At 41.4% G+C, this 25,360-nt stretch overlaps 1 protein-coding gene and 1 long non-coding RNA gene across 2 annotated transcripts; one reads left to right on the forward strand and one right to left on the reverse strand.

Annotated features, from left to right (window-relative positions):
• Positions 1 to 3,420: 3,420 nt before the first annotated feature.
• Positions 3,421 to 6,818, forward strand: LOC117415556 (uncharacterized). The gene is made up of 4 exons (XR_004546431.3): positions 3,421 to 3,766; positions 5,093 to 5,271; positions 5,939 to 5,983; positions 6,659 to 6,818. It is a non-coding gene; the product is annotated as an uncharacterized LOC117415556 (long non-coding RNA).
• Positions 6,819 to 7,357: 539 nt separating this feature from the next.
• dhx34 (DEAH (Asp-Glu-Ala-His) box polypeptide 34) lies at positions 7,358 to 25,046 on the reverse strand. The gene is made up of 17 exons (XM_034026067.3): positions 24,165 to 25,046; positions 22,370 to 23,276; positions 21,514 to 21,825; positions 20,334 to 20,588; positions 19,592 to 19,694; positions 19,296 to 19,513; positions 18,466 to 18,640; positions 17,719 to 17,912; positions 17,029 to 17,130; positions 16,200 to 16,436; positions 13,235 to 13,408; positions 12,390 to 12,495; positions 11,828 to 11,934; positions 10,882 to 11,151; positions 10,096 to 10,272; positions 9,566 to 9,707; positions 7,358 to 9,186 (listed from the first exon to the last, which is right to left on the reverse strand). The coding sequence occupies exons 2-17, from the start codon at positions 23,066 to 23,068 to the stop codon at positions 9,053 to 9,055; spliced, it is 3,405 nt and encodes a 1,134-aa protein (XP_033881958.1). The 5' UTR covers positions 23,069 to 23,276; positions 24,165 to 25,046; the 3' UTR covers positions 7,358 to 9,052.
• Between the last annotated feature and the right edge of the window lie 314 nt (positions 25,047 to 25,360).

Here is a 25,360-nt window from a genome sequence, read left to right on the forward strand (position 1 = left end):
TTCAGGCATATCTCTCGAACCCGAGCACGTAGAACCACCATTCAAAGTGATATAGACTCAGGGGAGCACCCCAAACCACCCCCTAAAAAGGTGTGGTGGTTCACCCAAAAACTCATGTCATGACGAAAAAATTCACTTTGCCAAGCCGTCCTGGCATTTGAACCATGAAAACGGTGACTCCTTGTGCGGGGCCCTATGGGGCCCCAACGCAAAAAAAAATCAAGTTCCTAACCCCCACAGAACCAGAGATACGCCCTGTCAAAAATGTCCAAAAACTACCCTTTTCGGGGTCATATCTCCATGACCCCGAGGCCTAGAAACCGGGTTGAACTTCTTAGGGTCATGTCTGGGGGCCCTCTTTCACAGGGAGCCACCCGTTTTCAAATGCTACATTTTCAACAAATTTTCACATTTTCAGCATGATGGCATGTCAAGGTTGCATTTCCAATAGCTTTTGAGCTCCAGGTTGGCAAAAAAAAGTCTAAACTGGTGTCCTTTCTAGCTGGGGACACGTCACTTGGAGGGATCGACAGGGGCCCAGAGGTGGACCTCCGTACCGATTTTCAAGTCTTGGGGACCCCCGGAACCCGAGATACAGCACCCTGAAAAATGTCTATGGGAAATCCCATTATAAAACCCCTTTGGGGCAACGCCCACCATCTGGCGGTGGGGTGTCGTTTGAACCCGTGGCTGATGTCGTTCTTTAGCTAAGACTCTTGTGCACGCAAAGAATGTCCTTCTGAGTTTGTTGGCCTAGGGGTCGTGGAGATACGGGTACGATAAGAGACCACCCCCTTCCCTATGGCAAATCCCATTATAAAAATACCATCGGGGTAAGGCTCAGCTAATGTCGGTCGTGGGTCTTACGAACTCGAAGGAACCCATTTTCTTTAGCTAAGATTGTTGTGCATCTAAAAAAGAGTACAGAAGCACCAATTTAAGTCCATTCCAAGTGTTTTGTGATCACAGTATCAGCCTGAGTGTATCGGAGCACAGTTTTGCACCAAAAGCGAGGGGAGGCGAAAAAAAGCACTATATACCCTATTCTTTAAGATATCACTTTGCAGTGCAAATTTGAGGAACGCAACCACTTAGCAACTTGCAAATTGGTACTGCAATTTAAAGGCCTGTAGTGTCAGACTGGTAGTGCCTAACTGATTCAAGTGTTTTTGGAATGATTCTTGCAAAGACTGATTTATAAGAAAAAAGAGAGATTGACAAACAGCATTTTGCTTTATATGCAGAAACGGGCAACTACAAGAGGGTGTCAAACAAGCTGTGAATGTCCCAGGAGGCTACAGAGTACCTCTGAGTATAAATCCAGATGCTCGCAGTACCTGTTCTTAGATGTCCGAAACCACTGTATCGCTGTATAACTGTATACCCTGTAAATATCACTTTTTATTGTGTATTTGAGGAACACAACCAATTACAAACTTCATTTGAATTGCTGTGCTATCAGAATATCAGTGTATAACTTTGCTGGGTATTGCAGTGTATGCTGGGTATCAAAAGGCCTTCAAACTTTTACAAAAGGCCGTCAAAGTTACAAAAAAATAGGTGTGCTCCTAACCCAATACTTGTCTTTTTAATTCTGTGCATCCAAATAATTGTAGTTAAAAGTTTTAAGAATTAAGCTTACTGTTTGTTGTTCTGTCCTAAACCAGCAGTTTGTCACCCAGATTTATTAAATAAACAGGGGGGGGGGGTCATCAGATTATTCTAACAATTCTTATTGTAACTGAGGTACCGTTCAGTTGAGCGAAAAATGTAAAGGGGTACTCGAGCTGAAACCTCCAGATAGAAGGGGTACAGTTTCAAAAAAAGGTTGAAAACCCCTGACCTACAGTATAAATGATCAGGAATAGATAAGGGAAATGCTGACTAATACAATACAATAGGATTTATTTGAAGTTGTTGAAGGGCACTGGTCTCTTAAACCCAGAAGTTCTGATAAACCCCTATGCCTCACTATATATTGATGGACATTACATAAGCAAATGAGATTACCTTTTTTTTTTTTTGGTATACCATGTTCCTAAATGTTTTCTGAGGAGAGTAAAAAATACATTAACTTTGATTCATGTACTCTTAAATGAATTAACGGTCTAGTTTATGGTAAACTGTGCATGCATGACTTAGAAACTCGGCTGTCAGCTAAGCAGAATATCTCAAAAACTGGCCTGAATTCGAAAATGCAGATTTCGGAACGTTATCTGAAAACCAGAGCAGCCCAGAAATTGGGATGTTATCAAAGCGGCCCAGAATTTGGGACGTTATCTAAAAACCAAAGCGGCCCAGAATTTGGGACATTATCTAAAAACCAAAGCGGCCCAGAATTTGGGATGTTATCTGCAAACCAAATCGGCCCAGAATTTGGGACATTATCTGAAAAGTAAAGCGGCCCAGAATTTGCGACGTAAATGAAAACAGGGGCAGTCTATATGTAAAACTGTGATCACATTAGAGATAAACTAATGTATCCTGTAACAAAACTGCAATAGCGTATATGTTTTATATTAAAATATATCGCAAAAAACGATTATAGATATATGCTACTTGAAAGAAATAAGTACACCACCACAGAAAGCCAATTCTTACATTCGTGCATAACATGATAATTTATATAAAGTAATTCCTCATAGTTTGTAATATCAGTACAGTGTAATACCACATATTTTAATGGTAAGGTTGTGGGAAGCAGAACACTCTCTCTATCTGATCACAATGTTACAAATGCCAGCACGTTTTTCCACCCGTGTGACGACGTATTCATGTGACAGACATGGACCAATCAAAACGCGAGACTGTTATGCGGTTCCATCCCAAAAACCGGGCCTGTGTCATACCTCGAGATTAGACTTCCATCATATACAGGGGTTACCGTTTTGTTCAACGGCTTTCACAGCACCCCTACTTTAAAACTGGTTCCAGTGCCACTGTGCCCTATGTCTTTCTTTGAAACCTTCATAACACAATGTACATTTTAAATCGAGAACAAAACATTTTAAGTGTACATTATACAGCCCGCTAAGGTCTATACAATTTTAAGATATTTGAATTACTATTTGATCATTATTTTCGCTTTGCATGATTATCTAGGTTATTTACTGTTACCACCATCATGTAACGCAATTTAAGGTGGTCTGGTTTGGAAAGGGTATTATTTTATTAAGTTGACATATTCCCCAGACAATTGCAAATGTCACCTATAATCAATACCACAGCATACCAGTTAAACCTGAATTTTAAACAGTAAATGTCAACCGATAATTTAATAGCCTATAATGTCAAGCCAGGATAACAGCAAAATAAATACATTCTAAATATAGTTTATATATTATGTTGCTTTTAAAAAGGTTACATCCTACGTGTGTTCAGATGCCAAACAAAAAGGGTCGGGTTTAGTTTATAGGTAGGTTGTTACAAGGAGGAGTTTAAACTGGTTTCCTGTTGACAACTTTACCGCTGCCGAGAATACAGAATTGGTCTGTGGATGCTACCTGGACTTTGAAGCTGTTTAACAATTTCGTAAAAAAAAAAAAAAAAAAAACTGATAAAAACAAAAGCAAGACTTTTATCGCAAAACACGCGTTCTATCTTCTCCTTTCGCTATTCACACCGGATCAGCTCTCCCCAATGACATATTTGGCAAAAGCCGCTTTGTTGTCCAGAAGGCCCTGTAAGATCCGGGGGGTAAATTAGAGAGACGTCCCCGACAGCAGACGTACAAGAAGCGGTTGTAACTCGCGCTTCAGCACCGGAGGTAAGAAAGAGGTTTTGTGGCGTATAACCCTTTGCACAGAGACGTTTCTGCATTGCATGGTTGAGATAAGACCTTTAGATTGGATAATAGTTATTAGCTGGACATTAAATGATCTCCGTCACGACGCCTGTTGATGGAAGTAATTTGCTGCGTTTACTTGCGTACTTTGGCTGGGGTATATTTTATATAACCAATAGGCCTAGTTAAATTAAACGATTAAATAGTCAACTAAAAACAATCTATTGCAGTATGCTTCGTTTAGCATCAATTCGGTTTCATTGACACACTAAAATAATGTAGCCTATACTTTTAAGTTTGCACATAACGAGGTGCAAGGGTTCTTAAATTAAAACGGTACATCTGGACATATAATATTAGTTATGGTGGATTTAGATACATACACGACTAGTTAAGTTACTGTAAATGTAGTGTCAGTCAGACGTGCTCTAATTATTAACGCGATGTACTGCAGCCAAGTGAGAACTGTTAACAGAAAACATGTCAAATGACATATAAAATACCTGGAGTTAGTAATTTTAATATGTTTTGTATATTTCTTTTTCCAGGCCTTGTTATATATGAACAAAATGGATTTATTTAATGTCGCGCCCTGCATCTGCTTGTCGTCAGTGTTGGATATTTTGTCACCGTGGCACCTTATCTGCATTCTAAATTCGCACCCACCCACCCATTGACAATCAAAAGTTGCACCTCCGCTGTTGGTAAACAAAAGTAACTCGATTAAGCCAGTTTTCACTGGCAATGATTTTGCTCCTGCGCAAAATAAATCCTTAAAGCTACCGATTTCCCTTTATAAACTCAAGGCTGCTAGCGCTATCAGCATTGGTACTGTTCCATATGAACCCCCAGCAAAGGTTGCTGGCAGAATCTCTTATACTGGCTCCAGTCACTGTTATATAAACTAACCTATTTATTTGCTTATAGACATTGGAATTTTAGCTAACATTTCAGTGAAAGACTTGGCGTTTGTTTTATGACTTTGGCCATTTTGTACTTTCACAGATTACTGCTACAATGATTCTTTCTCATTTTAGTTTTAGTTAGTCTCCCCCCACCCCCACATGACTGCCTGGTTTTGCTGTAGGTGAGACATTTCTCAGACACTTGAGAGAATGGAAACCGCTGGCCATTTGCTTGAGCCATTTGACTACTAAAAATGGTAGCCCCTCATTTTTTTATTAAAAAATAATGTGCAATATACCAGTTGTAGAATCTAAACATGATCTCTGTAGCCATAAAGTGTTATCCTGTGTTAGCCACAATGTTTGGTCTACTTGTCTTGCCTCCCTCTCTCTTTGTCTGCAGACCCAATACTTTACCGGGAAGTGGCCCAGAGTCGACCCTCTAGCAAGGATGGTGTGTGAGCTGTTCCTTCTGTCTTCCATCTGGTTCCTCTTTGTCATCTTCTGGATGGAGACCATCAGTGTCTGGCTCTTCTTGTGCAACTTTTATCAAGACCGGGCCTTCTATCACTGGGGAGATGGGTGAGTGGCAACCAGACCTGTGTTTTATGAGCTGTCCTTGAGTAGTTAGGTAGGTAGTTGCTGTTGGTTTCAGCACAGACTTCTTCTTAATCTCCTCAGTAATGCAGGGTGGCCAACCCTGGTCCTGGAAAGCCACAGTCCTGCAGGTTTTCTGGGTATCTTGAAATCAATACTTTTTAGTGTTAACCAATGAAGAAAATAATTATTTTTATTAACTGAGAAACCAGGTGGAATGAAAAACAAGAATACCATGCAGCCCTCCAGGACCAGGGTTGATCACCCCCTGTAGCAGCAGTAGATGCATTCTTCTCGCAGAGCTTGTTTTGAGCACATACTGAAATTCTTTCATCTGATTTGCTGGTTCCCGTAGAAGGCGGCAGTCACTATTCTGTTTCACCTCAGTCTTTAGGGTTTCAATTCTTTGAACTTGGTTAGATCACTTACAATACAGGAGCATCAGATATTAAGAGTCACAGACTTGCTTTTGAGAGTGTGTTGATTCCAAGGAGGGAGTTCGCTGTACAATACAAACGTCTGGACTGTTCATTGTAGTCTTCTGTAGAAAGTATTATTATTATTGAAACTCCAGTATAATAGATGGAAGCCCAAATATTGCTGGCTTGACTGTTGTACTGACTCCCACTCTTTCTGCTTTTTGTCTGCACAGAGTTTTTGCAGATGACCCAGGACACATGCTGTACATGTTTGGAAGGTGAGACCCATTTTACAATGTGGCATATTTATTCACAGAGCAGGGATAGAACAGTAGCCACCATACAGTGTAGCACTGGGTACTTGTGCTGGCCAAGGACTGAATGTGCATGGAGACCCGAGCTTCTCCCATGCCCACTAAAGCCCCTTCCACACTGGCATGCTCTAACCCGGGTCAGGTACGCGATTTCACACTGCTTTTGATAAAGCAGGTTTGACCTGGGTGACAGATGCAAGTACACAATGTGCGTATCATTGCCCCCGAAGCAGCTTGTTACTGACGCTTCCATCCAAGCTTCTCTGGATTGAACCGTCAGCCCATATGTTGATTAGAGCAAAATGTTTCTTCATCCCTGCTGCAATCTGGCTGTGTCTTAAGTCAACAAAAATATGGCTAAACAGAAATGTTCCTTGCGGAAGTGAAACCTTCATGCAGACGTGGCTGTTTTGTTATTGCGTTGGCTCACGAACGGCCGTCATGCATTTTCGCTCAACCCGGGTCAAAGCGTGTCGACCCACATCCTGAGGTGGGTCGCTGGGACCCAAGTACTCAACACTGCATATTCTCAACTGTGCTACATAGATGAATATGGAAGGGCTTTTGTTTTCTTCTGTGCTACCAATCCAGCAAAAAAAACCATGGATTCAGAAATGTCATCTTTTTCTTTCACTGCAGGGTTGAGGGCTCTGTACAATCGCAAACATGAAGCAAGAAGTTAACGGAAAGAATGGAAAGAAAAAATCTGAAAAATAGCAGTGCCCACAAAACAGCAACAAAAAAAAACCCTGAGACACTTGTGAAATTGGGAACTTTTATCTTTTTTTGGGGGGGGGGGGGGGGGGGGGGAAATCAGTATGGGATTTGAAGCCACTCTGTAGGAGTTTAGAGTAACCAGGAGATGTTTTGGAGTGGCAAAGGGACACCCATGCATTGTACCCCAGTGGGAGGGTTTGTTGTGTGTGATTGATGATGCATTAAAATCATTGTTGAAAATACACATGCAAATCCAAGTATTCTGTTAAGAATATTCTGAATTTCTGAATGTATTTTTGTTGTATGTCTTTCACATGTGCAAGCATATGAAACAATTTCTTTTTTAAAAACATATAGATCATAGTTGTAGGTACTGAGATTACAAGGAGGAATATGGTTTAAGGTATGGCTACTAAAATGTAGAATTGAGAATTACATTTTTATTCCTGACAGTATTGGAAGAAAAACTTGACTAAGATCTGCACAATAGGGCAATACATTTGAGAAAGAACAGATTGTGTAGATTTCATTTGTGTCTATTAACTGTTAGAAAATGGGCATTTTAACAACCTGGAAATACAGCCCTGCATCCCTCTAAACACAACATTCCATTTTCAATAATTCTGATCTAAGAAAAATATTGGGAATACTTGGTACTTGTACATGTGTGAGTTGTGGTGTAAAAACATTATGATCAAGGTCCGATTGGGATTTTGTGTTCCCTCCATAGATGCACAAGATTATGTTTTCTTTAGACAAAATGCAAAAAGTATCAAGTCTAGTTTTAAGTTATAACCGATTTTGATTTCTTTTTGACAAGTTTCCAAAGCCATCTTTAAGGAGATATGGGGACATCTTCTGAAAGCAATGCTTAGTTGTACGTATCTAAGCAAAAGATAATTAACTAGTTTACCATTGTATTAAAAGGTGTGGTATCACATGTCTTTGAGGTCCAGCACACAAGGCAGTTTTGTTACCTGTGTTCTTGGGTGTAAATTCAGTTGTAAAAATAAAACTTGCATCTGTTAACGGTATACCTTGCATGCTGTGCGTTTTCAGTTGATACCAGATACACACTTTACAGAATTGCAGTGTCCAGCTTGGAATAATGTACAATTCAATGAATCTTTTTTCTTGCGATTTTGTCAAGCATTACTTTTAAGCTTTAAAAAGGGATTACAATTGTGTAAAAGTGGTGCGTCCCTGTTTTTTTATACCTACTTGCTGCTACATAAAAGATGGATATTGTTGGCCCTTGTTGTTTTGTTCTTCTGTTGGGCATTTACAAAAGCAGAAATACAATGGCTTGAAATATTTTGTAGGTGCCAAGTTGCATAAATGTGGGTTTAAACCCTTTCAAATAAGACCTTGCATGAAAACAGTCAAAGAAACAATAGAATTAAAATTCTGATATTTTTAAGGATTACTTATCGTAAAATGTAGTTAGAAAAATTGTTGAAATAAAATACAGGATACAAATGGCCTGCTATTTTGAAATACAGTACTTGTAAAATCTAAACAATATAAAATTATTTAAAAGAATTTAAAAAAGAAATCTATTTTTTAAAAGTCCAACATGTCAAAATTCAGGAATGGCAATAGTTATACTGTGTATAACTTTTTAAAATTCCTCAGCATGTGCTTAGAACTACATTAAGCCTCTTACTTTAAATGGAATTGGATTTGTTTTGTTCCTATTTTTGTGAAGTGTGTGTTTTTTTTTGTTTGTTTTTTTTTTTCATTGAAACTTTAATGGATTATAAAACATATCATGGTGAATGTTTTAGTCTCCTGTACAAAAAAAGTTAGGGTACCAGACAGTCTATAAGCATCTGTATCACACTATAGAACATTTTGGGTTTCTGTACTATTGGTCAGTTTGATTTGGAGAAATATTTTGTTATAACTATTGTAAAATGTGTGTGTGTATATCTATATTACACACACGATTACTTTTTCTGTATCTGATACATGCTTTGTGTTATGCAGTGCTAGAATAAAAAAAGCCCCCAAAACATTTTGTTTCTCTTGTTTTAACTTACTGAAGTGGTATTTACTCTGTTATTGGATTAAAAGTAAGGACTGTTTTAACACCCACCCACCCAAATGATGCATGACAAAATCTGGCACAACATAGTATTCTGAAAATCTGCACCAGTTTTACTGAAAATAAAAAATCCAGGGCAGGTTTTGTGTCTTATACAATGTGTCTTATAAATTAAGCATTTATTGAATACAGTTTTAGGATTCCCCCCACCCCCAAGTTAATGATTTGACCTGAACTGTAAAATTGCTTCCAGAGTCTCGCTGAATAAATCACTGGTGCTGCCTCCTGTGTTTCAGTATCTCAGTGGAGGTGAATTCAAAGTCCTGATCACACACATCACAGTGGTACTGCCTCTGAAGGGCTGTTGAGGACCTGGCTTTACTGCTGGGCTGCTCTGAGACATCTGCAAGAAAAAAACAAACTCAAACTCAGTTACCTGTTTCCTCATAGCCACCCATATCCTGCTCGTCAATCAAAACTGATCTCAATCCATGCTTGGTGATTATTTGATAGCTATTTAGTAGAATCCAGATTCTGGCCAAAACTTGTGCTATTGATTTGAAAATTCAGTTCAAGTTTTTGGTCCTGCTCTTGCTTGCTATCACCACACCTACTTTTTACATACAACCAACAAATGTATAAGTCATCAATTAAATAATGTATACAGATAACATTTTAACAGGAAAGTTCTTTGAGCCAATAGAAATGGGCTTTACTATTAAGGCAAAACACTTCTTAATATGTAAACTGCTAATTTTTAAACGAGATTTGAGGTTATTTACCCTCTTCTAGCTGCACTTCCCCGGGCGGCCTGCAGACGGCCTCATGTTGCATGCGCTCTAGTGGGGTGAGGGGCATGTAAAGGTCACAGTGGGGGCAACTCCAGAAGCTCCGCAGGCAGTCGCTGTACAGATCCTTAGAGCCCTGTACTCGCAAGAAAGAGCAGGGGAATTAACTTGTATTGTTTTAAAACTTCGCGGTCCTGTACAAGGTAGTCTGTTTTGCCAGTCAAGAGGTTTTCACAGCATAGTGGCGACCATTCGGACTACACCAAGTTTCTAGAAGCATGCGTTAGACCGCAGCCCTCACCTACAGCCAATAATATTAGTGCTACATGTCTATCGTCAACAGCCATTGGCTCAATTTTTTTATTTCTTTTTTTTTCACGCTACTGCACTGAACCATTTTTCTTGCTATAGAATGGTCTTCCAAATAGTGTCTTACTATGGCTTGTGCATGGTTTGCTGTATACTGCAGTATGAATACAATAGAGAATGTAGGCTAGCCAGTACCCGGGTTGCCCAGTACTCACGCTAAGGCAGTTGTAGGTGAAGAAGCTGGTGACTTTCAGCCCTCCTTTCACTGGGTCAGGCTCTGCATCCGCTGAGGGGAACAGGCTGGCGAGGGTGGGCAGGCCCGGGTCGGCCTGCGGTCCGATGTAAAGGTTCTGGGACTCCAGGCCAGTGAGACGCCGCAGACTGTAACTGATCTGCAGAGGGAGCGGAGAAGAAACCAAATTTGCCAATTCCATTTAAAAGGGTAACCGCAGAACATTCCAGTGTTGACTCTGCAGCACTGCAGGCTGCATCCTGTGTTGTACTGTATTGTTCACACATCTGAGATCGACAGAACTTATTGGAAACCTGGTAAGCTATACCTATGCGTTTTTAACTTTCTACCTTCTGTTCTGAAACTTTACTGTGTGTGTACCGAGATGGAGAAAAATGTTCTATTGTGTTTTATGATAAACCACTGTATGATGTATTTTAACTATTAAATATATTAATTAAAAATAGTGCTGGGACAAATATCCGAACAAATATTTTTTGACATGTATTCGGATACAAAAATCAGATGTTTGTATTTGCTAGAAATGACAAAACTACCTTGCACTTATTTACCGCCTCACCAGAAGTTGCGTGACACTATAAAAACTGGGAAATGAAAAATAGCGCCATGTGATATGTGAGATTTAATTATATATCACATGAGATTTAATTATAAAGCACTATTCTATCACATGACAAATCGCATCGCGTCCATTGTGAATAGACCTCAACCTCACTGCACTGAACCCCCGTCACCCTCAAGCCCGTACCTCTATGTAGAGCAGGAACTTGAGCAGCGAGTCAGCAAGCTTGGCGACGTCTTTACTGCTCACTGCAGGCCCCGTGGGCCCCTCATCCCCACGCCGGCTGCCCAGCTGCACGTTGAGGAGGCGCTCCCAGCTTCCACGCAGCTGTAGGGCAGAGGAGAGGGTCCGCAGGGCTGCTTCCGCATCACTGAGCCCGAGCTCCAGCCAGCCATCCACCACGATCCGGGTACAGTCAGCATTGGTGTCCAGAGAGCGGGCCACCAGCAGAAGTGTCTGGGGGGGAGGGAGACATAGAAAGCAGACTTTAGTCTAGTCATTGAATTTATTTAGCTTCTCTTAGTCTTTCTAAATTTAGCACTTTAGTTATGGATCAGATATATCTTATGGCAGACCTGGGGTCAATTACAACTGTAATTGCATAATTTGTAATTGTGTAATTTGTAACTGTAACCCTAACACTATGTTTTCAGTTCTGATGAATATGAAATATTTTTCCAATCGTAACAATGTGCTGCCATTTGTAACTGCAAAAGACATTTTGCACAAAAGAAAGTTTTATAAAATGTAACTTCTCTCAGTATCTAGCATACCAATTCCGGTGTTTGCATCCCCCTATAGAATTAACATATTTTGCTTCATAAAGTCGAATGAAACCTGCTCAATAATGTTACGTTAGCATAGTGAATTACACACCGCTTTGTAATTTCCTGTATACTTAACGAATAAAAATTGAAAAATGTAACATTTGGAATTCTAACATGAAATACTGTACCACTATTATAGCTTCCGGTAGACTTTTGAGATATAATGTCTCAATCCAAAAATTTTAAGCAATGCAAAACTTTTGGCCATAGCTGTAGTAACTTGTGTTGCTCTCATGTGAAATGCTGCCCCTCGAAGGACTGTGCTGGGTAGATCCAGTGCAGTCTCGCTAAAGTTTGTTACATACCTGCAATGCTGGGGAGCGGACACAGTTCCCGATATATGGCTTGTTGGTCTCCAGCAAGGACACATATGCCAGGATCTGGTGCTTACTGCTCTCTTCTTTATCAGGACCTGTGCAGAAGATGAAAGCCCAACGACTGAGAATGGTCCCTTCCTATACCTCTATGCAAAATAGTTTTTATTTTAATAATTATTTGCAGTCAGGGGAGCACAGGTTCTTGTCCTGGATATGCAAAGTCGCCGGTCTTCACTAGAGATTCCAGAAGGAGCGTCACATTTGGGAGGCAAAACCAGAAGGGACTGTTTCTCCTCATCGCGCTACAGCGGACCCGACCGGCCAGGCGCCTAGTGAGCTCGGACAGACACCTGCAGAGCTGGCCTTTGTCCTCCAGAGACCGGTAGCTCACATCCGCTCTCGAGTTCCTGGATGTAGACGTGGGATCGGAGGACGCCCATTCAACCTTCGGTTCTCCTGAGCAGCCGTGTGGGGAAAAATAATCGGGCACACTAAATAAAAATGAAAAACCTTGGTTAGAAAATGAACATGCTGTAGTATCTAGGGGTACCCGTTTCCTTTTTCTCGTGTTCTTGGATATGAAGCACTTCTGGATCGCTGGCAAACACACTGGTTGGGTGAATCACCACGCCCTGCTTGCTTCGTGTGTGAAAGATCTGAGTTTAAAAAAAAAGGATAAAAACACATTACAAACTACAACACAAGTCAGATGCAATATATAACCTCATAAACCTAATAACAGAAGCATTTCGATTTGGACAGCGTAAGGAAACTAATTCACTGGATGTCTGCAAATTAGTGCACACAATACAAATTGCTACGTCAGTTTCCATTTATTTATTCCAATATTCAAGTTCCACCTCTATAGCTTAAACACTTATTCTTAGACACAACAAATGTGGCATATAGTTTTAAAACAGAAATCAGAGAATGATCGGTTTCCAAATGTTCTGGGAAAAAGCTCAGGTACGTCAGGACAGGATTCAGGTAGCTTGTCTCGCTCACGCTCTCGAGTGCCTGTCTTATAAATCCTACCTAACTGCATGCGTTCAAAGCTGAACTTTGTGAACTGTTTTCCTAACAATATCTAAACACTATCAATTTCTTGGCATGAGTTACAATGTTGTTCCAGACACAGAACATAAGGTCAAATGTACCCCAGTTTATCAACTGTGCTTGAGCCATGTATTGACTCCCTGTGTGCTTCACAACATTTAATCAAACCTTTGTAGCAAGAATAAAAAAAGCTTCCTAATACTTTCTGAATCCAGTACCCTCTAGTCTTATGGTAACTGGACATTTAGCATGGGACGAACTTCAAGAACAGCTGGAAGAGTTGTTGTTGAAACGTTTAAGTTACTAGTGTACGGTAAGGACAGTAGCCCTGCTGCTGACCTGGTCGGAGTCCTTGCGGTTGGCGTTGTGCTCGTCGGGCAGTGCCAGCTGTGGGTAGAGCCCCCTGCACAGCACCAGCTTGAGCAGAGCCTGCTGGCGTCGGGACAGGTCCTGACTGGAAGCGGCAGCCTCACGCAGCTCTGGCACGCTGTGACGCAGCTTGAATTTCACGTCCTGACAGGCAAGAGAACAAGACAGAGCCTCCTTTAGAAAACAGGAAAAGCAAAGCACCCTTCCTGCTGAAATACTGGGTAAAACAAAATACTGAGCTCAAGTCATGTGATTTCATAAAAACACCAGGTGTTCAGTTTGGTATTTGAGTTGTGTCCAGAGTCCAATAGGACTGTGAGACCAAACCGCCAGTGCCATCCACAGGAGACAACCGCGACCAGCCAACCTTCTCCAGCTGGCTGCAGCTGCACAGGAAGAGTGGCGGAACATCCCACAGCAGTCTATCCAGAGGCTGATCAGGTCTATGCGTCAACGCTGCCAGGATTGTGTTAATGCTCAGGGAGGTCATACCCGATACTAACTCTGTAATGTTTTCATTTTGACAGTGTGTCACGTTTCATACTGATATTTTTGTTTTCATCTGTATTTTTGTTCACATTTTCTGTGATTTTGTTTGATATCTAGGTTTAAAATATTTGATTACATCCATTAGACCTGAGTGATGAGTTTCTTTTGTGCATCAGTATATATATATATATATATATATATATATATATATATATATATATATATATATATATATACATATATACATACACACACACAGACGTGCTCAAATTTGTTGGTACCCTTACAGCTCATTGAAATAATGCTTCATTCCTCCTGAAAAGTGATGAAATTAAAAGCTATTTTATCATGTATACTTGCATGCCTTTGGTATGTCATAGAATAAAGCAAAGAAGCTGTGGAAAGAGATGAATTATTGCTTATTCTACAAAGATATTCTAAAATGGCCTGGACACATTTGTTGGTACCCCTTAGAAAAGATAATAAATAATTGGATCATAGTGATATTTCAAACTAATTAGTTTCTTTAATTAGTATCACACATGTCTCCAATCTTGTAATCAGTCATTCAGCCTATTTAAATGGAGAAAAGTAGTCACTGTGCTGTTTGGTATCATTGTGTGCACCACACTGAACATGGACCAGAGAAAGCAAAGGAGAGAGTTGTCTGAGGAGATCAGAAAGAAAATAATAGACAAGCATGGTAAAGATAAAGGCTACAAGACCATCTCCAAGCAGCTTGATGTTCCTGTGACAACAGTTGCAAATATTATTAAGAAGTTTAAGGTCCATGGAACTGTAACCAACCTCCCTGGGCACGGCCGCAAGAGGAAAATCGACCCCAGATTGAACAGAAGGATAGTGCGAATGGTAGAAAAAGAACCAAGGATAACTGCCAAAGAGATACAAGCTGAACTCCAAGGTGAAGGTACGTCAGTTTCTGATCGCACCATCCGTCGCTTTTTGAGTGAAAGTGGGCTCCATGGAAGAAGACCCAGGAGGACTCCACTTTTGACAGAAAAACATAAAAAAGCCAGACTGGAATTTGCTAAAATGCATATTGACAAGCCACAATCCTTCTGGGAGAATGTCCTTCAGTCAAAACTGGAGCTTTTTGGCAAGTCACATCAGCTCTATGTTCACAGATGAAAAAATGAAGCTTTCAAAGAAAAGAACACCATACCTACAGTGAAACATGGAGGAGGCTTGGTTATGTTTTGGGGCTGCTTTGCTGCGCCTGACACAGGGTGCCTTGAATCTGTGCAGGGCACAATGAAATCTCAAGACTATCAAGGCATTCTGGAGCGAAACGTACTGCCCAGTGTCAGAAAGCTCTGTCTCAGTCGCAGGTCACGGGTCCTCCAACAGGATAATGACCCAAAACACACAGCTAAAAGCACCCAAGAATGGATAAGAACAAAACATTGGACTATTCTGAAGTGGCCTTCTATGAGTCCTGATCTGAATCCTATCGAACATCTATGGAAAGAGCTGAAACTTGCAGTCTGGAGAAGGCACCCATCAAACCTGAGACAGCTGGAGCAGTTTGCTCAGGAAGAGTGAGTCAAACTACCTGTTAACAGGTGCAGAAGTCTCATTGAGAGCTACAGAAAACGTTTGATTGCAGTTGTTGGTTCGACAGTTGTGCAACAAAATATTAGGTTAGCGGTCCCATCATTTTTGTCCATGCCATTTTCATTTATTATTTACAATATTATGTTGAATAAAAAATCAAAAGCAAAGTCTGATTTCTATTAAATATGGAATAAACAATGGTGAATGCCAATTACTTTTGTCAGTTTCAAGTTATTTCAGAGAATATTGTGCATTTTTTGTTTTTTGTGGAGGGGTACCAACAAATTTGAGCACGTCTGTGTGTATATATATATATATATATATATATATATATATATATATATATATATATATATATATATATATATATATATATATATATATATTATATAATCTGACCTACGTTTACACATGTATGTTTTATATTGATATACATGATGTCTCATACTGGTTGTCACCATTTCTTTCAGGTGTGAGCAAACAGGAACAAACACAGATGGTTTTGATGGTCTTTGTAGATAGTCAACAGATCGTGATTGGTATATGGATGTTGCCTGGCACTTGGACATTCAAGGCAGACTCCTCATTTAAAAAACTTCAGCGTGCTACCAGCCTCTGGACAGCGAAGGCCAGCCCTGCAGGTGTCCGTCCGAGCTCACTAGGTCTCTGGCCGGTAGGGTCCGCTGTAGCGCGATAAGGAGATAGCCCCTGCTGGTTTTGCCTCCCTAACACACGGCTGACTGTATGACTTGCCCTGTACATCACGCCGCTGCGCGTTTACCAGGTGAGCCACTTGGGTTACCCCACACCAAACCAACGAGCGTTGCTAGCACTGCCTCTGTTCAGTCCGTTCCAGTAGCTCTGGCCTTACCTGGATATCGACAGCATTGTCCTTCCTCCCCCTGCCCCTCTCTTCATCGCTGGAGGATCCGGACTCCTCTCCCTCCAGCCTCAGCACTTTGCGCTTGCCGCTCTCCTGCTTCTCGTGCTCTCGTTTCAGCCGGTGGAGCTGCTTGCGCTCGCCGTGTCTCTGTCGGCGCTGGTAGCTGTCCTGTCTGGAGGAGGAGTTGCCCTCTGTGTCGATCAGGCTGTGACTCCGCAACAGCTCCTGCAGGGAAAAAGCAACGTGCTTGTAAGTATTACAACAACTTCAATACCTGTCGTCTTAAGGCCTGGTCTCTGGGTGAGAGCTACATAGAGCTATGCCGAAAAGTTTTGCATCACACTGCAGAATTACAAAATGTTGCTTCATAAAGTCAAATGAAACCTGCTGAATAATGTTAAGCTAACAGATTGAATTACATACCGCTTGGTAGTTTTCCAGATACTTAACGAAAAACTGACAATTGAAAAATGTGACATTTCAAAATCTAACAATACTGCACTACTATTATGGCTTCCGGTAGACTGTTGCGATACCATTTTGTAGTTTCTTTGATTACATGATGTTAAATAAAATATCTAAATTATAATTTTTTTTTTATATATATATATATACTTTTATTTAACATCATGTAATCAAAAGAAACTACAAAATTGTACACACAACTTCAGACTGGGACTTTGGAGTCCCGTGATGTTCCAACATGATTTTCGACGTCATGTATTAACATACAGCACCGAGATATGGTCTGCGAGGGTTAAAAAGGAGCACGGCGGACTTGCTCTGATCCAAACAAGCTGGACTCGGTCCCTCGTACCTTGAACTGGCGGCGCAGGTTGACCATCTCGTAGAGCCTCTGCTCCTCCAGGCCTCGTCGGCGACACCACTTCCTCGAGGTACCGCCCCTCTCTGACTTCACCTGCCGGGACACGAACAAGCGGCACACAGAAGATTGGGCATGGGGTGGGGTACCCAGAGTGAGAAAACCATAACGCGCATTTAAACATGTATTTACTGTTATAATGATTCCAATGAATTTAGCATTGCCCCTACAGTGTGTTAGAGAGCACCCTGTGTAGCCGAGTAACATGCTGCAGGACATGCTGTTTATGAATTGCCTTTTACACATTACTGTGGATACCCCGTGGTTTCAGAACACACACTTCAGCAGCTTTCAACAACACAGCTTTCCATATTGTTTTCCAATATCTGAACTAAATAAAAAAATATATATATTAAAAAGAAAAAAATAAGTAGCAGGCACAAATTCACAGCATTTAAAAAAAAATAATTCTGGCAAAGACTGAATTTTTAATCACAGCTTCTGTAAGACTTTTTCATAGCTTGCACAATCTTTTTGCACAAGTCTTGCTCCTCTGTTGAATAGATCAGATCCAACTGCTCAATGCCTTTGAAGGTCTTCTTTTGACCCACAACCTCTTTTAACTGCTAAGCCCAGCAACGCTCGACTGGGTTCAGAACTGGAACAAAATGAGCGGTGTCTCACCTGCACCCACTCGTTGAAGGCATTGAGCAGGGTGAAGGGGTCTCCCTGGCTGCTCTCCAGGGGCTTGCGGGCCGTGGCGCAGTCCGGATTGTTCTGAGCGCTTCTCAGGAAGGGGGATTGAACACTGAGCGCCGCCGCGATGGTGAGAACGGGCTCCACCACGCTGAACAAACATCCCAGGACCAACATCTTCCCTACAGCAAACACACGAACATGTGAAGCAATTGAGAATCAAAACATCCAAGAAATAATTCAGTACTGCCTGTGCAGCAGCAGTGTCTTTGTTATTTCTGCAAAGGCTACCTACAGATTTTAAATTTTTTAGATTTTTTTTGTGTTTAAAACAAACCCCCGATTGGCATTAATCTTGGACTGCTTTACTAAAGGTAACGAGGTAGTCCATAACTAGTGCTAAATCAGGGTCTGTAGAACTAGCCTTTAAATGGAACGTATTAAGAGTGTCACAAATGAGAAAACCCGCTACAAGAACTCTTCATCGTTACATAAATGACTGCAACATCTTTGTGTACAAAGCAATTAAACATTTGTGTGACCTACATATCTACTCTATATTTGACATGCATATTTTTTGGTCGAAAGTTTTAAGAACAAATTTCAGACACAATTAATTCTGAACTTCTTAAAGCTTCTTTCAATGTTTCCACATTTTAGCACTCAAGCGTTTTATAGTTATGGATTACAAGATAAATTCCGAACGCGTCTCATGTTTCGACACCAAACCCTTACCGATGACCACATCTACCGGCAGCTGAGCGAGCAGGCTCCCAATGGGGGTGAGCTCTCCCTGGCTGTCCAAAGCACCCTGCTCCCTCAGGTAGTGGAGGGCAGTCTCTATACTGGAGGCTGGGGGAGGGTCGATGAAGGGAAAGGTGCGTGGGTCTCCCAGGTTCATACTCTTCATCTGCAGACACAGGGTAGGAAAAGTTATAATAAAAGTAGAAAGTAAGAAAAAGTAGGCGTGGTGATCCGCTGAATAAAGAAAAGGACTAGATACCAGGAGTTTGCCGGTTCAATCCCAGCTCAAACACTGACTCACTGTGTGTGACCCTGAGAAAGTCACTTAACTTCCTTGTGCTCCATCCTTCTGAACAGACCAAGGTAAAACCAAGGTCCTGTTTTAAGTGACTCTGCAGCAGCAGCAATTGTTGATGCATAGTTCACCCCCTAGTCTCTGTAAGTCGCTTTGGATAAAAGCATCAGCTAAATGACTAATTAATAATAATTAATAATAACAGAACACTGTTTAAGCCAGGGGTAACAAATGTTGCAAGACTGTAAATTAAAAAGAACAAGAATTTCAGAACTTATGACTGATTATCCCTACAAAATTAACAAAAGCATTGAGCATTTCCATCTTTTTTTCTACTTTTAACCCACTCCTGTCACCTCCCATTAACAGACAACTTCGTTGTATCAAACCCCAAGTCTCCCCTGGTGTGCCATGCAGTGGCCTGAAACCAAGTTCCAAGCCACAGTGGCTTCATGTTCCCTCGGCTTTACTTTGCCTGCGAATTCTGATCAAGAGTACCTGATGAAGTTATGGATGATCTGCCTACCTGCAAGACGAGGGAGTCGAGGGCCACCCTTTGGATCTCTGGGATGGGGTAAGGGGAGAAGGCTTCGTAATCGGACTCTGCGTACAGCCGGTAGCAGACCCCCGGCCCGGTCCTCCCTGCTCGCCCCTTCCTCTGCTCCGAGCTGGCCCGGCTGATCCAGAACTCCTGCAGCCGCTGCATCTTAGCCTTGGGGTCAAAGCTCATCTCCTTAACCTTCCCTGTAACACAGGCAACTTTATAATGGTACTCTTACAACACTATGGGGAGTGAAAACAGAGGGTGATTTCAGTGTTTACCTGAATCAACCACAAAGCGCACCCCATCTATAGTTACTGATGTCTCTGCGATGTTGGTTGAAATGATGCATTTCCGAACCCCTGGGGGTGAAATATCAAATACCTACAGGAGGAAAATCAAGAGGGACAGCAATGAGCTTAGCGTTTGCCTGTCTAATTCAGCGTTTTCATCTCTATTTAGGTGATCTGTACCCTCCCAATAATTACACACATTTACTGCTTATACTGGATCAATTCCTTGGTGTCTGATTTCTACATTCCTTCCAGACTTGTAACAATGGGATCTATGATAATCTAAACAGTAATTCCATTGTCATAAAACTTAAAAGCTTCAGGGATGGGAAAAAAAAAACACACTCCTATTGCATAGCAGTTTCACCCGTTCCAGGTTTTAATAAGAGCTTGATTAGCCAAAGTTTAGGGCAGGGGTGCCCAATCCTGGTCCTGGAGGGCCGATGTCCCTCCTGGCTTTTGTTGCAACTGTGCCCTAAATTTCTTAATTGGACCAATCAAGCCCTTATTAGAAGCTTAATTGGTCTAATTAATCAATTTAGAGTTAGGGCAATGGCTCAAAGAGAACATTTCATGCGTTCGAAAAAATGTAGCAGAGTTTCACATCAGCCCATTTTTCTGCACCAAGTAAAGGAGTGGATCAAACTGATATCCACTCCATGCTCGTTCCCTATACATTGCAATGTGGGGTGGTCTGATGTATTTTTTGGTCACTGTATTTCTCGCTCACCTTGTCCTGGTCTGTCACGGAGAGGGTGCTGTGAAGCGGCAGGACGATCCAGTTGCGCGTGTGCGTGGCGTAGGCCTGCGCTGCCTCCAGGACGGTGGAGATCTCTGCAACTCCGCTCAGGAACAGCAGCAGGTCTCCACGCTCCTCGGGGGGGTACGTGTGGTCGATCCCCTGCAGGACACGCAGGTAGGGCCGGGGGTCCAGCTTCTCAGAGCGAGAGGGCTGCTCCTCCTGGGGAATGGGCTGGTAGATCACCTGCGATCACACACACGCCAACATGAGGTTAGAGATGAACAGAACATTGGTCTTAACCCTTTGAGGTCAAAGGTCCTACCTTATCTTAGTGCTATATGTTAACACATGCCATCAGAAATCACAGTCCAAGTCCCAGTCTGAGGTCGTATGTAAATATATGTAGAACATTTTTATTTTTTCTTGTTCTCATCTATACTCAATAAATGTATTCTTCAGTTAAATAATAACTGTTTGTCGTGCTCTTGAGTAAATGTATGTTACCTAAAGAAAGGTTTCCAAGATTAGTGCTAAATTGTATGTTACATACAATAAACTAAACAGTACTAAAAAAAAATTTGAAATCCAATACAAAACGCTTTTTTGACTTTATTAATGTCTTACGGTTCGTGCTGTACTGGAGTGTTTAAAGTAATGGATGAAACAACATACTCCCTGCCAACAAAATGAATGCAACCTGCTACCAAAAATGCAAATAAGAGTGCAATTGCATAGCAGTTTGATCCAATCCTGGTTTAACTACAAGTTTAATAAGACACACCTGAGCTTGTTCCCTATACACTGTGGCTAATCAAGTTTGTATTAAGAAAATGAAATGAGTGAAACTGCTATGCAATAGGGGTCTTCTTTCCACCACTATATTAGGAGGCAAGGGTGAATTTTCTAGAGCAGGATTTTCCAATCCTGGTGCTGTGTCTTCTGGTTTTCATTCCAACTGAGTTCTCAATTACTTAATTGAACTACTCATTGGCTTAATTAGACCTTTTTAATTGTTTTCAGCTTTTAAAACAGTTGTAGATTTCAAGTCAGCTATACAATTTTAGAAGCAACTCGAAATCTGCAACTTTTTTAGGCGTGAACAATTAAAAAGGTCTAATTAAAGCAGCAGACACAGGGGGTCCCCCAGGATCTGGATTGGGAAACTCACCTGTATAGGGTAGAGCCGTCCTGGGACCTGTATCACAGGGGCGCTGCCGAAATACTTGGAGAACAGCTTGATGTTGATGGTGGCAGACATGAGGATGATCTTGAGGTCCGAGCGCAGAGATATCAGGGTGCGAAGGACACCCAGCAGGAAGTCACAGTGCAGGTGCCTCTCATGCACCTCGTCCACGATCACTACCTCGTACTGTGGCAAGGTGGCGTCCTGCTGGATTTGCCTAAGCAGCAGGCCCTCTGTCAGGAACACCATCTTGGTGGCAGGGGTCCGTGTTGTCTCGAAGCGAATCTGGTAGCCCACCTGCAGCGAAACAAGACGCCTGCTTACAACGCGTGGCTAGGCTGGGGGATTGAGGGCCAGTATACAGCTCTGGCAAAAAAGTTTTGCATCACCTAGAATTTTAGGATTGAGACATAATTAAAAAATAATAATAAACTATGAATATAAATGATCTTTTACTTAAAATCATGTAATCAAAGAAACTACAAAATGATATCGCAAAAGTGTATCGGAAGCTATAATTGTCGTACAGTATTTCATGTCAGATTTCGAAATGTCACATTTTTCGTTAAGTATATGGTCTGTAATTTAATATGCTAACGTAACACTATTCAGCAGGTTTCGTTCAACTTTATGAAGTGAAATGTGTTTATTTTATAGGGTGATGCAAAACTTTTGGCCATAGCTGTACTGTTAGTTTAGGTAAGATAGTCCAAAAGGTGTGCCAGTCGCTTTTTTACAAATTATTACTGTCACAGATTCATAATCAAAGTTACATCAACCACAGCAAGTGGCGTTCTCTGCTATGGAATGGGCCCTTGAGTCTGCTGGCTTGTTCACTCACCTTTGAACCGTACTGGTTCAGACTCTCGAAGCTCACTCTCTTAGCCAGGGAAATGCAGGCAATGCGGCGAGGCTGGGTGCAAGCAATGTGGCTAAAGCCGGCGGACAGCAGATACTGGGGCACCTGCGTGGATTTTCCACAGCCGGTGTCCCCAGCCACCACCACCACGGGGTGAGCCCTCACCATATCCACAATCTTGTCCCGGTACTGAAAAATGGGCAGGTTCCTTTGCTCCTTCTTAAGTTTCGCCAGCTTGCCGAAACTCTGCTTTTGGGTGAAGTCTATGAAGTGGAGCAATCCCAAGCGACAGGCAGATACCTCCTGTTTCCCCACGCCTGTCTTTTCCTCCCTTCTGTGGCGGCTACTGTGTCGTTCTTCAATGTCCTTGGTACGCACAGACAAGTTGATCCGGTACCTGGGGTCATATTCTTTTGGCAGCCCAAGATCGACGGAGCTTGCTTTCTTTTTCCCTTGGCCCTGTCCCTTTCCCCCCTCGTCTTCTCTGCGCTTGCCGCTCCTGCCCGCTGCCTCCCTCTTCTCCTGAAACCGCTGGAACCTTTCGAAAAACTTCCAGAACTCCTTGTGCTCTTCGCTCCTCGCCCTAATGTAATCCTGCTCTCTGAAAAACACCTCGTCTAACAGGGCCCGGTTATGCGGGTTGTCCCATTCCCAGTTGTTGCTTTCCCTATTTGAATGCATTTTCAAAAGACAGATATGTGTCGGTGTCCAGATACACTTTAACTAGTGCTTGGACCTAGTACAGTACAAGTTTGGCAAGCAGTACATGCAGTCATGTGACACACCAATAAAGAGCACAACACTGACAGTAAGGTACCGTTACTTGCTGTTGTACAAAACTGATATCCTGTATTTGCTTGTATTGCTAAAAGGTATGTATAAACATCACCTGCAAAGACAAAAGACACGTGACCAAAGTTATAAACGGCTGTATCTCTTTGTTTACGGCAACTTCTGTACAATATTGCTTATCAATGCAGAACTATGAGCCTCTAAATAGTGATAAAGGAAACCAACAATAATAAAATGCAAAATCTCACAATTAGGGTCCGTTTATTTGGGACATTGAAATGTATAGTTTATTCAATAGCTGTTTTCATAATGACAGCTATATGTTATTGTTATTACGTCGTGCATTATTATTATTAAATATCACATTACCGATAAGAGCAGTTATAAACATTACAATAAAATCAGTAGAAAGAAAAAGACCAAATTCAAATGAGCAAAAATAAAAAACGCATTAAACAGTTACATTTAAGAGTGAATTCGACTAAGAACAGTTAAACTGATAGTAAAAAAAATAAAATAAAAAAGCTTATAAAAGGACTAAATTGCTTTGTTTGGGCGCTGGTCACCCAGGACGAGCAGGGCGATTAAACAAGTCGTTGTTATTATCTTCCACTCCAGATTTAAATTATCTGGATTTTGTAAATACGTTTATAATGTATATAAACCATACATTGTTGGTGATTATATCGACCTCATAATAAGGCCGGGGGGGGGGGGGGGGGGGGGGGGGGGGGTAGAATTCTGTCAGAATGTCGTTTATGTATTTATTTTATTTTATTTTCAAAAACATTATACATAACTGTTAACGTAAACTTGGTATATATATTGTATGAGGGTATTGAGAGTTTTATTCTCAGTGAAACACGGAAAAAAAGGATTGTAATTTTTAACGAAGCCAGGCGGAAATGTTTTTTGTCTTACTCTTGTCCTGGCATGCAGACAATAAAAAAAAAAAACTCTCTTTCCAACTCAAAGACTCCCTTACCTCCTGTCTCGTCTCTCACAGTGTCACATTTCAATTGAAAGTCGGTTAAACTTAAAATCGCACAATCAGTTTGTTCTGTGTGTACTATAAATAATCTCCGAAGAGCTTTCAATTAAAAACAAATTATCCCCTTAATCTGTAAACAGGTGAGTTTCTCGTGGCCGCTGCTGACACACATTATAAACCCACGAGCACAATAATGGAGAAAATGTGTCCGGCAAACAAATAAAATAAATAATAATAATGGCGTGTAACTTCCTCAAATTGCGCCTTGAACTTAAGTGAAAAAGAAAGACGTCATTTCCCAGCTGCGCTTGCGCATTGAAGTGAAAAAGAAACACGTCATTTCCCAGCGCCGTTTGCGCATTGAAGTGAAAAAGAAAGACAATTTGCCAGCATCGCTCCACCTTTTCACTGCTGCGCTTGCGCATTGAAGTGAAAAAGAAAAACTGACGGTGATTTCAGATCATTCTGCGCAGCTTCTGTGCAGAATCTGACCAGTTTAGCCAATGATCTTCTAAGAATTGGTCAGATTCTGCACAGTATCTGCGCAGAATGGTCTCCATGAACACACCCTTAATCCGCCTATCAGTGCGTCTGTGTTTTGATTCAGGTTGCTAAAATCTGGTTTTCAGCATTAGACGTAAAATACGTCTCGGTACTGATAAAATAAATACCTGAATGGGATAAATAACATGACAACGAACGTGCTGCGTATATGGACTTACCAGATACCTTTGGGTAACCGAGTTTTGGGACTGTTTCTAATTGATGTCCACGTCAGTATAACGGCAAAGCTTTGCCGTATACTTCCAACCAATTCAGTGGATGCAGACGTGCAGTCTCAATGTATGTTCAGATCACCACCTGGAAGTTGGTTACTTATTCCCGGTTGCTTATTTGCGATGTAGTTGACAAAGCAGCACGTCCTTTTTCTATCTGTTTTAACTTACTTACACATCTTGCTCAATTAATATATTGCCACTATTTTAAAAAATAATCGCTCCTTCTTTAAAAAAAGAGAAAATATTAATAACAAATCCGTATCAGAAGCATAGCGGTTCCCTACATTACCCGCTTGTTTCGCCCCATTTAACCCACCTTAGACGGCTTTCTCATTAAAATCGTTAGTGTTTTTGCAAAGAGTAGACGATAACCTATCTAGGGATACCTCGAAATTTAGTGAGCAAGGCGTC

The sequence above is a fragment of the Acipenser ruthenus genome, chromosome 7, assembly GCF_902713425.1.
Source record: "Acipenser ruthenus chromosome 7, fAciRut3.2 maternal haplotype, whole genome shotgun sequence".
Taxonomy (NCBI): Eukaryota; Metazoa; Chordata; class Actinopteri; order Acipenseriformes; family Acipenseridae; genus Acipenser; species Acipenser ruthenus.

What these genes read in the sequence shown, in the direction of transcription:
- dhx34 (XM_034026067.3), bottom strand. Translation starts at nt 23,068, where the DNA reads ATGCATTCAAATAGGGAAAGCAACAACTGGGAATGGGACAACCCGCAT. An exon ending in TCGACTCCCTCGTCTTGCAG is followed by an intron (nt 18,641 to 19,295) that starts GTAGGCAGATCA and finishes CTGTGTCTGCAG; the next exon opens with ATGAAGAGTATGAACCTGGG. An exon ending in TCCGCTCCCCAGCATTGCAG is followed by an intron (nt 11,152 to 11,827) that starts GTATGTAACAAA and finishes CCTCCCCCCCAG; the next exon opens with ACACTTCTGCTGGTGGCCCG.